Source organism: Epinephelus lanceolatus, chromosome 20 (genome assembly GCF_041903045.1).
Source record: "Epinephelus lanceolatus isolate andai-2023 chromosome 20, ASM4190304v1, whole genome shotgun sequence".
In the NCBI taxonomy this organism is placed as follows: Eukaryota; Metazoa; Chordata; class Actinopteri; order Perciformes; family Serranidae; genus Epinephelus; species Epinephelus lanceolatus.
Genome location: NC_135753.1, coordinates 32,777,690 through 32,787,783, shown reverse-complemented (window position 1 = coordinate 32,787,783; position 10,094 = coordinate 32,777,690). Strand labels below are relative to the sequence as shown.

The following is a 10,094-nucleotide window of genomic DNA, read 5'->3' as shown; positions in this document are numbered from 1 at the left end:
ATCGGTGTATTGGTATTGGTGCCAGGCTTCAAAAGCCATTACTGGTCAAAGCCAAAGTGACCAGTAGAGCTACAAAGATTAGAGGACAAGGAAAGCAGATGCCAGTGTAGTTCATGAACTCCAGCCTGAAATGAAACAGAGCTGTCCAAGGGACGCCTGCAGAGTCCCTGCCACCAGCCCCTACAAAGCACGACATCATGATTGATGTTCCTACCTGTTGGATCGTTTTGTACGCCCACACTGGACAACAGGCAGGAGACTGAAACACAGATATAGTGAGCCAAAGCAGAGGTTTGGGAGAAGGTGGATTAAGTTTAAAGAGATGCCAGCGACAAGTCCATATTTTCCCATCCCTAAAGAAGGTCGTTACAGGTTCAGATGACAGTTAAAAGGTCATGGGAGGTAACAGAAGTTCACTTCAGGCGAGAAGGAAAACATACACATTGTGTATAACCTAAGCAAACAAACCCTCCCCAAACTTAATTAAAGTGATTACATGACTGGCTCATTCATAGCATGTTTGCACAAGCTGTTAGTAAAAGTTAACTTCCCCGTTAAATGAAAATAAGCACAAATAAACAATAATTACATGGATCCCTAACCCTTCATATGGCTCTTGCTGCTTAGTCACGTCCCTTGAATCACTACTTTGGATAAACCCCAAAGGAACACACAGCTGAGGACCTCAGAAGCTATGACTCATAAGCCCATAATGTGACAGCTTTTATAATGGGAGCCAATGAGAGGGTGCATCAGGAGTAATCGGCAGTGGCATGGCTATATACAGTAAGAATCTCTCTTTTTCTCTAAATGTTACCAAAACCAGCTCGGATTGTGTTTTAATCTGATGAGATAATTATCATTGCAGCAAAAGCATTGATGCGGACTTCAGCTTCATGCAGCATGAGGAGGAAGATTCTCTACAGAGAGAAGACTTGCAGCTTTACTCGGGTATGTAATACAAAGAAAGTTACTCCTGAGGTGTTCTAAAATCTAATGTGGTAAGGATAACACTAAAACATTTGTAGGACCAAGGTGTAATCATGCAGTGAAGGAACAAGATACAGTCTTTACAAGCATCCAAAACAGGTTTACTGCACTGTAAAGTGTGCCTGCAGCAGACAGTTGGTAATGGGTTTAACTCAGTCTCCATGCACAGTGCAGGGGCTGTAAAAAATGTCACTCTCACCAACTGACTGTGTTTCAGTATTAAAAGACTTTCCTCTGTATGCAAAGGCACAGAAGAAGATTTAAATCGGTTCCAATCTTGTTTTCCTTGTTTGGTGAATTCCTTCAGTCTAAGGCCGATTGCCACGTGGTCAAGGCCTGGGGGCCCAGACTCTAAGTGACCCCGAAGCTAAGGTCACTGCATGTGAGTGTGTTTTTATAATTCGATTGATTGCAGATTTGTTCAGGCGAGTGCGCCACTTATGGCCTTTACACACCGGGGACGAAACGATAAAATAGTGGTTGACGATTTTTCGCTTTCAGTTTTTTTTTTTACATCAAGACCAACACGAATGTTTGTGCTCCATACATTTAATCGAAAATCAAATGTTTGCATCATCGCACAATCACCAATTGATCGTGCGTATATACAACAAAAATAGACTAATTGATGTAACGCTTTAGCTAATCCTGTGGTCGGGTTTTATAGTATAATGTCAGTAGTATAATGTCATTAGCTTAAACAGTTGGAAATGAATAATTGTTTGTGATATATTACCTCGAAAACCAAGTATTTTTACCCTCAACCTCACGATCAAGTTCAACTGCTAAACTTTTCCAGATGTTCTCTTTTCTTTATAATCTTAACTTTGTTAAAGAGGACACTATGTTGTGAGAACAAATTGATCATTCCATCAGTATCTATTGTTGTGTGACAGTGTGAACAATGGAGTTATGACATTGGCTAGTAATATCCGAGAAAATCCATTCATTGCACAAACAAAGTTGTTATTTTAATGACTGGCTTGTTTTTATCGCCATATGAAATTTACAGAAATTGAAAATCCTGCACCATGAAATTGGAAAGTATTTGATTTGGTGTGGATAGGTCATGGACTTTCACGTCCAGATACAACATGCAAGGTACCCTGGGTGTGTTGATGGGTTGATGACATTCTGGGGCACCGTGTCAAGTTCTGCCTGTTACATGCATTGTCTTCTTTCAAAATACACTTCTGTTTTCACAGGAAATGTAACGTTTACATACAGTCTCTTTCAAAAGAAATGCATTGGTACAACACTTCAACAACAAACGTGGTTAGGTTTAGGTAAAAATAACAGGGTTTGGCTTTAGAATTGTACGAGACACAGACACCGCTCTCTCTGGTGAAAGTGGCTATTTGTTGGATCCATCCATCCGCCTTACTCAGACTTTTGCCACCTTAACTTTCGTCCTAGCCCCACCGCATTTTCCCCCTGAGGCCTAAACTATAACTGCAGCCAACCTCGTATCATGCTGACATTAAAGCACACCTTTTTTCATTGGTTTCTGACACCACATGTCACTGCCCAAGCACTGGATTTCGACGACTTTGGATTGGGACCGAGCCTTGGATAGGTTTTTAGAGACAGCTGGGTTCCCATTTTTAAAAAGACAAATTATATATAATTACTTGGCTGCAGACTGTCATGTATATCAGCAAAGGCAGGTTCTGCATTATTACGTATTTGCACAAATTAAGTATAATTCCAGTGCAGAAATACAAGATTCAGTGGACTTGATTGGACAGGGTGTAGGCCTACACATATTGCACAGCTTAGATAGGTGTAGATACATTTTATTACCATTGCAGAGAGTCAGGCTAGCAGTTTCGTCTGTGTGCTAAGCTAAACTAAGCTAAGCTAGGCAAAACTAGCTGGTCACTTGAAGTAGAATTTAGATACCAGTAATATCAATCTTCTCATCTGACCTCCACTAGAAAGAAAGTTTATGCATTTTCTAAAAGCTCTTCCTTCAGTGGCTTATAGCTGATCTATAAGACATGAGTTGTTGTTGTATTAACAGTTAATGAAGCCATTAGTGACTGGATACTTTAACTTAATAAATCTTTATGTGGGATGCCTTGTTAGAAAGTTGCACCAAGGCTTGAAACAAGGAAAAACATGATAAATTATTAAGAAACTGTAACTAGCATCAGCTCTGTGAGGAGGAGATGTTTTCCCATGTCAGCTGGACACATTGGTTTCAAGCAAAGTAACATTTTCAGACTCCACCATGGATTCAATGATTTAAGGAGCCTACTTTTTACAGCGTGATGCCTCCCTCCCTCTCCTCCCCTCCGCTGGCCTCGGCCCCAGAACCGGCGTAAACCATCCACAGTATGTTCGCAGGCTCGGGCTGTGTACTAGGAAACATGAGCAGGGTGAGATATTCAGAGTCCCGGGCGGCGCGGCGCAGGCCGCTGGATAAAGCGGAGGAGGAGACGGCGGTCCGTGTGGTTTGAGCTCAGGATCTCAGGACGGGAACATGTGAGCAGGGAATGGGCGACTGGAAACAGGATTATTGTTCTACACAGCAGAGAGACGCAGGAGGGGCCCGGGACAGGTAACTGACCGAGACACACTCACTGACACACTGAGGGCTGCTTTAGGAAGGGACCGACAGGATCAGCTTGGACATGGTGCTCAGTTTATTGAGATTAGGAACCAGGGATGTAGGGAAAGATAAACACACTTTGCTCAACTTTGAATGGGCAGGTTTGAGTTCACACTGCTCTTTATTCTGGCGTCTTCTAGAGTCTTATTAACACATAATATATAATATAAATATGAATCCTAAACCCACCGCTGGTATGTTTTTTGTTTATTTCATCACTACATGGTCCTGTTGGCTTCATATTTGGCAGCAGGGCACTGATGGCACCACATCACTGTGCGTCTCTCCCCGTGACAGATCCAATATTCAGCCTGTCCAGAGAAATCCTAAACTCAAAGTGAAAAGAAAAACAAAATGTCACTTTTCTGGAGCTTGCAGGGATGTTTGTTTTGCATTAAAAAAAGGAAGAGCACCAACCAAAATAAACCATTCAGGGTTTATAGCGACGCGCGACCGCAGTGCAAAAGAGGCTGGACAGAAATATTCAAGATGCTCTGGAATTTTTAAAACACTTTATTTATAAAAACACACAAATCAAGTTTTACAACCAAACCGCGGAGTCTGTACTGTAGTTTTACTGTAGCAAATTATATGTTCTCCATAGTTGTTTGTTGAAAATAAAGTGAAACTGTATTAAATAGAATTGAGCGGAATTATGTCACTTGTTCTCAGAAAAATCATGACTGAAGCTGAGCAGAAGAATAAACAGTTGAGATTATGGTTTTAATGCAGCACGGCGTTATTACGCGCAGGTAAAATAAAAAGAGTTTACCCATATGATCCATAATGGACCTGTCTGCACTCATAATCATTAAAATCATTTTTCCTGATATTTTTTGTGTGTTTGCTTCTCTCCAAAAACTGATAGCTCACGGATGTTTGGACTTTTAGGCTTTACATAAATCCTCCGTTATGATTTGGAATCGCAGATGCAAATGTTTACAAAGAGCGACCTTATAATGACGCATCACAACAGTGCAGTTACGCACGGTCCGCCTCAGCTCAAGACAGTCTGCAGGCTGGTTCATCCAGCGTATTTGTATGAGCAGGCACATAGTGGAGGGTAACCTAATCACACACACCGGAGTTAAGGTGTCACGTTTTAGTTTAACCGGTAAATGCGCGTTTTATAGCAGAAATATTAAATCCTAATCCAGAGATGATTTTTGCTGATTTAAGAGGATTTTTTTCACCAACCAAAGGTCACATTTTAGACCACACTGCAGTTTGTTGAGTGTATGTTAAGACTTCTTTTGTAAAATATCCTCACTTGTTCCACAGGAGAGACACGGGGACACTGTGACAAACCCGAGGAGACTTTTTTTTCCCCTTTTTAATTTTTGCGCATCAGAGAAATCGGAGGAATATCTGGCCAAAGATGAACACCATTGTGTTTAACAAGCTGAGCAGCCAGGTCCTGTTCGAGGAGAAGGCGAAAGAGGTGGAAATGAGCAGCAGAAATTATCTAGAAGTCATCGACGGGCAACATCCAGACCTCCTCTCCAGCAACCAGACCATCAGAGACAACCAGGCCATCAGACACCGGCGGAGCGGGTATGTGGAGCATTCTGTTGGCGTTTAACGCCGCTGGTCAGCATGTGTGGCTTTTATTAGCATGTGGACTAACTGGAGTCCGGAGCTACTGATGAGGAATTCCTGTTTCACGGTGATTTCACTCAGCATACGTTAGCACAATGATGGTTTTGTTATCAGAGCTGTGTGGTTATCTCTCCACCTTGTGCGCAAACTGAAGACAGGTTAAGAAATATCAGCTCAGATCGGGTTGCTTGGGTCAAATTCCTATAGAGTTACATTGGTTATTTATATAAATGTGTGTGTATGAGCCTTCGTGAGTGATAATATTTGACTATTGACTCGATTTCTGTTTGATAAAATAGTTTCTTTAGATGTGCAAAATTGCGCATTTACGCCCAGAAATCTGAAATTTACGCATGGATAAAATATTCCCAAGTAAAGTCTTAATAGGTCTAAAACTTTAACTATTTACAGTTAACATCTCAAGACTGCAACCCAGATTTGATTATCCAGTCTGACTTTTTTATGTGGCTCTAATGCAACAGGATCTGATGGATCAGGGAATTAATATTTAACCATCTCCAAATCTGGTCCTCATTTAGGTGTTGATGTTCACAGCTAATCTTAAAATTAATAAGTAGGTCAGCCGTATTCAGTAGCATGTGTTATAGAAGTCCCCATCTGTTTCCAATAAATAAATTCGCCCTTCAACTCTCTGTGTGGTCTAGTCAATCACAGAAGGGCCAAGTGTTTTTTTTAAACACTTATTTTATTTTTGTTTTCCTCTTATGCGACTGGGGAGCAGGTGTAAGAAAACATCACGCAGCTCTGTTATTTGTTATGTGTTATTTGCATGTTTATCGGGTACATATGAGAGACAGAGAACAGATGGGCAGCAGTGACCTTCAGAAGCCTCCACGAGGAGTAACGTTAAATAATAAGAGAGAGTTTAGTGACTGTACGGTGCCACCTCAAGGGAAGCATCAGTGCTAATGAAGAACATTAGATTATTAAACAGAGGTGTGTGTGCGTGAGTGCGAGTGTTTAACCCAAAGTTCAGAACACGGAGTAAAATGTCCTTTCGGATGTTCATACTGATCTAGATTACAAGGAAAATATTTGTAGAACATGAACCTCAGGCAGACTTGAGGTTAGACTAAAATATGTTACATCTGCAGTCAGTGGAGTTTTTTGGTGAGATAAAGGGAGAAGTGGAGCACAGCACCATACTGACATCTACAGGTTCATAAAACCTGGAGTAAGGTGAGACTTCACAGGGCAGGAAAACCATCAGGCTGCTTCAGACACACTTGAATGAAAACTGTTAATATTCCTGTAGGAGCTCACAGAGTGTCTGTGTTCCTCAATATGACATTTATTGTGATTTCATGATATTTTGCGGTCTTTTATTTTCGATAATATCCCTGCTCGTACAGGAGCTGTCAGCAGCCGTACTCACCACTGAGTTGCTGATTTGGGATTTAAGAATATACATTTCTAATCTCACGTTTTATATCCCTGCTGTGATGTTTTACAGCACCCTCCGGACATGTGTCACGGCCCTTTTTCTGTAAAGCAAAAACCAGAAGTATAATTTCAGTTTTTTTGTCAGTCCCTTGTGTGATGGCTTGGCTGCGACTCTGACCCGGCTACATTGTTCTCCGTCCACTTCTCCTGGGTGTGAAATGTTAATCTGGCAAAAATGTGCGCCTGAGCAAAATGTTTTTGTTTGTTCGTTGCAACGTGTTGGCGGTTTGTGGGACACGCAGTGAAAAATAAACAGCGAGTGACTGTGTGTCTCTCTCCCTGCCTCTGTCTGCTTCACTCTCTCTTGCCTATTCCTCTGTCTCCCTCTTTTAATCCAACCTCTCTGAGCTTAATTGCAGAGCTCTGGGTGAGAAAATTGCACACTGTATAGAGTGTGTCATGACTAACGAATACAGACAACATGCCGGTCCACTCAAGACTCCACTTGCAGCTGCACAGCATTGTTTATTTCACTCTAATAGATAACATGTACCTGTTTCTCTTTCATGGCTCTAAAATCTGATTTTACTTTAATTTGAAAAAGGAGAAAATTTAGACTGTTTACCAACATTTTATGATATAATGAACACATCATGTTACTGATAAATCCAGATTAGGTGCATGCCAAATCATCTGTTTTACACATATTGAGAAAGACTTAATCCTGCTTTTTTTTGTTGCCAAAATTTTAAGTCAAAAAAGTGATTTGTAAAATATGTAAATGAATAAATGTGCTGGACAGAAAAGAACAAACAGTCCTGGTTTAACAAACAGAAAAAAGGCCCAGAAATGTGTCACATATATGTCCAAGTCCCCTTATACGTAGTCTAACCTGGTTTTATTTGTGCATTATTATAATATCTTGCAATAGGTTTTATTTTACAGTGTACATATCCTGCTGATATTATTCTACTTGCTGCTCCACAGGGGTCGTCCCAGCGGCGGTAAAGTGCGACACAAGCGTCAGGCTCTGCAGGACATGGCGCGGCCGCTCAAGCAGTGGCTCTACAAGCACCGGGACAACCCCTACCCCACCAAGACAGAGAAGATCCTGCTGGCCCTCGGCTCGCAAATGACTCTGGTCCAGGTGAGTCCACTTTGCGGTCTTTGTCACTTGTTGGCGAGATGATGGAAAAAAAAAATGAAGTGAGAAAAGTGAGGTTTTTCTGAGTATTCATGCAGGGATGATGTGTGATCAGCGAGGGGGGAAAGTGAAATCTGATTTCTGTGGTTGGGTTTCGGTCTAATCAGTTCTGAAGAGATGGATTTTGACTTGCATTGGCAATTAGGAGGCTGTGAGTAGAAAGTGTTTTTACATCTTGAGCTGTTTATTTTACAGCTCTTGTGCAGTGGTGGTTGATGTTATTTCTACTTGCGTCCAAATGCCATTGGCAATTCTTTTTTATTTCACTCAAATGTGAAAAACTAGCTGTAAATATTAAAATCTGGAGTTATATAAGTCGGTGGTTATGACCCTACTACTCGATCACTCTGGTCATATGACCAGAAAGGGATTTATTTTCTTATATTTTCAAGTACAAGTAAAAATATTCAGAATTTTATGAGAAAAAATATTAAAAAAATCAACTGAATTTTGTGCACTGGAAATGCATTAGCTTCTCTCCTATTGTTTGGCTTGTCTCTCGAATCCTCATATTCACCCTCAGACCCTGTTATGGCCCCGACCCACAGGTTGGGAAGCACAAGGTGTACTGTAGGCATAAATACAGGTTTCCTATATGCTACTGCTCCCTCTACTGATAATTCAAGAGCACAGTGGACAACTTGACTTTAGTGGCTGACAAACTGACCGCTGAGAGGAAAATCCAGTGGTGAATATGAGTGTGTTTTGTGTCTGGCACTTGCAGCTGTGTATGTACAGTATCATCTGGCTGACAAGGTCACTGATATGGCCTCAGAAAGTCTGCGGCGGCTTTTTCGGGCCGCCGGCCACGGTGCTTAATCTGGTTCTCATTTTGGGAGCCTGATGGAGCTGTTTGTTTTGGTGAGGGCGAGCAGAGTGCAGAGGAATGCTTTGTATTGGACACCGGGATGCTGGGCTGCGAACACACACACACACACTCACAACCTCACAGTCTCACACACGCATACTGTTTAAGCTGACACCCCCAAATACCAGCAGCAGTGTCAGAGGTCAGCGGATGAGGGGGATGACAGGCAGGTGAATTATTTTCACCACATTTTCCAACATAAAGGAGGTCTCTTGTCTTCTTTTTAACTCAAGTTATTTTTATTGTCTTTTGATTTGCAGTCATCTATCCAGTAAAAATTTAAAAACTTGATCCTAGTTTCCTACAATATGTCGCTTTTTTCAGTGTTTTTTATCTTTGTAAATTACATAAAAATTAAATATCCTCTGGTTTTTGACTAAACAAGCATTTTATAAATGTCACTTTGAGTTCTGGGAACATGGGTGTGTTTTTCACTATTTTCTGACATTTTAAAGACCAAATAATGAATTTATTCTTCACAATAAATCAATAGATTATTCAATAACAAAATAATTATTCATCGAAGCCCTAAGTGGCATTCTTTTTATTGCCTATCCATTTATGGAGGCAAAGAACTACCCAGTTCTTCCACTCTTTCATCCAAACACACCAGTGCTGCCAGCAATGTAGAACGCATCACTTCCTGTGCATTTTTCCCTGGAAACACCCACCTGGCACCAGGTGTTTAGAGCAACTAAATCTGTCATGTTTAAGCAAAACGGCCTCCTTCTTTTCCATCTAAACATTGTAAATTATTTCTCTAAAGTTTGTGCTAAAGTGCTGGTGCCATCTCTCCATCACCATGCCTGCATGCCGTCTCCTCTACGGTACACACAGTACAGACAGGCCACGGGTGAAGGAGCTGGTTTGGCTCCCCCTTTTTCAATCTCTCTGGGTGTCATCTGAGCAGGCGTGCCATCCCTTCTCTCTTCTCTCACCCCATTGACAGCCATCTTTCCTCCAGTCCTCATTAGCGAGCTGTCCCACGCCTCGCCTCGTCTCACCTCGCCTCCCCTCCCCTCCCCTCTGGCCAAGCCACATGTACTAGATGCCGCCTTCCCCCCGGAGTGCCACAGCGCTGGGCTCGAGACAAAGGGATGTGGGATGGTCTTAGTTAACGAGAAACACGATACTGGAAGAGGGGATCAGAAAAATAAGTACTCTAGCATAAGGCCCCTGTCCCAGCCCCTTCATAAGCCGCTTGAAGTCTATTGAGCATGAAAAGTTATTCTAGTATAACATCTAATGGTCTCCCTTCCCAGTGAAAGGAAGAGCGCCGGCTCAAGTGTCTTTTTTATTGCATCTTGAAGACAGTGTTGGAAAAAATGTATTATTGGAGGGAGGCTGTGAGTCCAGAATAAGCACGGGGGACGCAGATCTCGGTTGGAACATTAGTTAATGAAACGTTGCGTTCG

General features: G+C 41.8%; 1 protein-coding gene across 2 annotated transcripts in view; it reads left to right on the top strand.

Moving 5' to 3' along the window:
- Window positions 1-3,424: 3,424 nt before the first annotated feature.
- Window positions 3,425-10,094, top strand: part of mkxa (mohawk homeobox a) — a 32,424-nt gene continuing 25,754 nt past the window's right edge. Inside the window, exons 1-3 of one of the 2 annotated variants that reach the window (XM_033638320.2) lie at window positions 3,425-3,553; window positions 4,886-5,158; window positions 7,595-7,754. In XM_033638320.2, the coding sequence (XP_033494211.1) occupies window positions 4,983-5,158; window positions 7,595-7,754 (336 nt within the window). In that variant the 5' untranslated portion in view covers window positions 3,425-3,553; window positions 4,886-4,982. The remainder of the gene's footprint in view (window positions 3,554-4,885; window positions 5,159-7,594; window positions 7,755-10,094) is intronic. The other variant, XM_033638319.2, reaches the window with a different exon arrangement.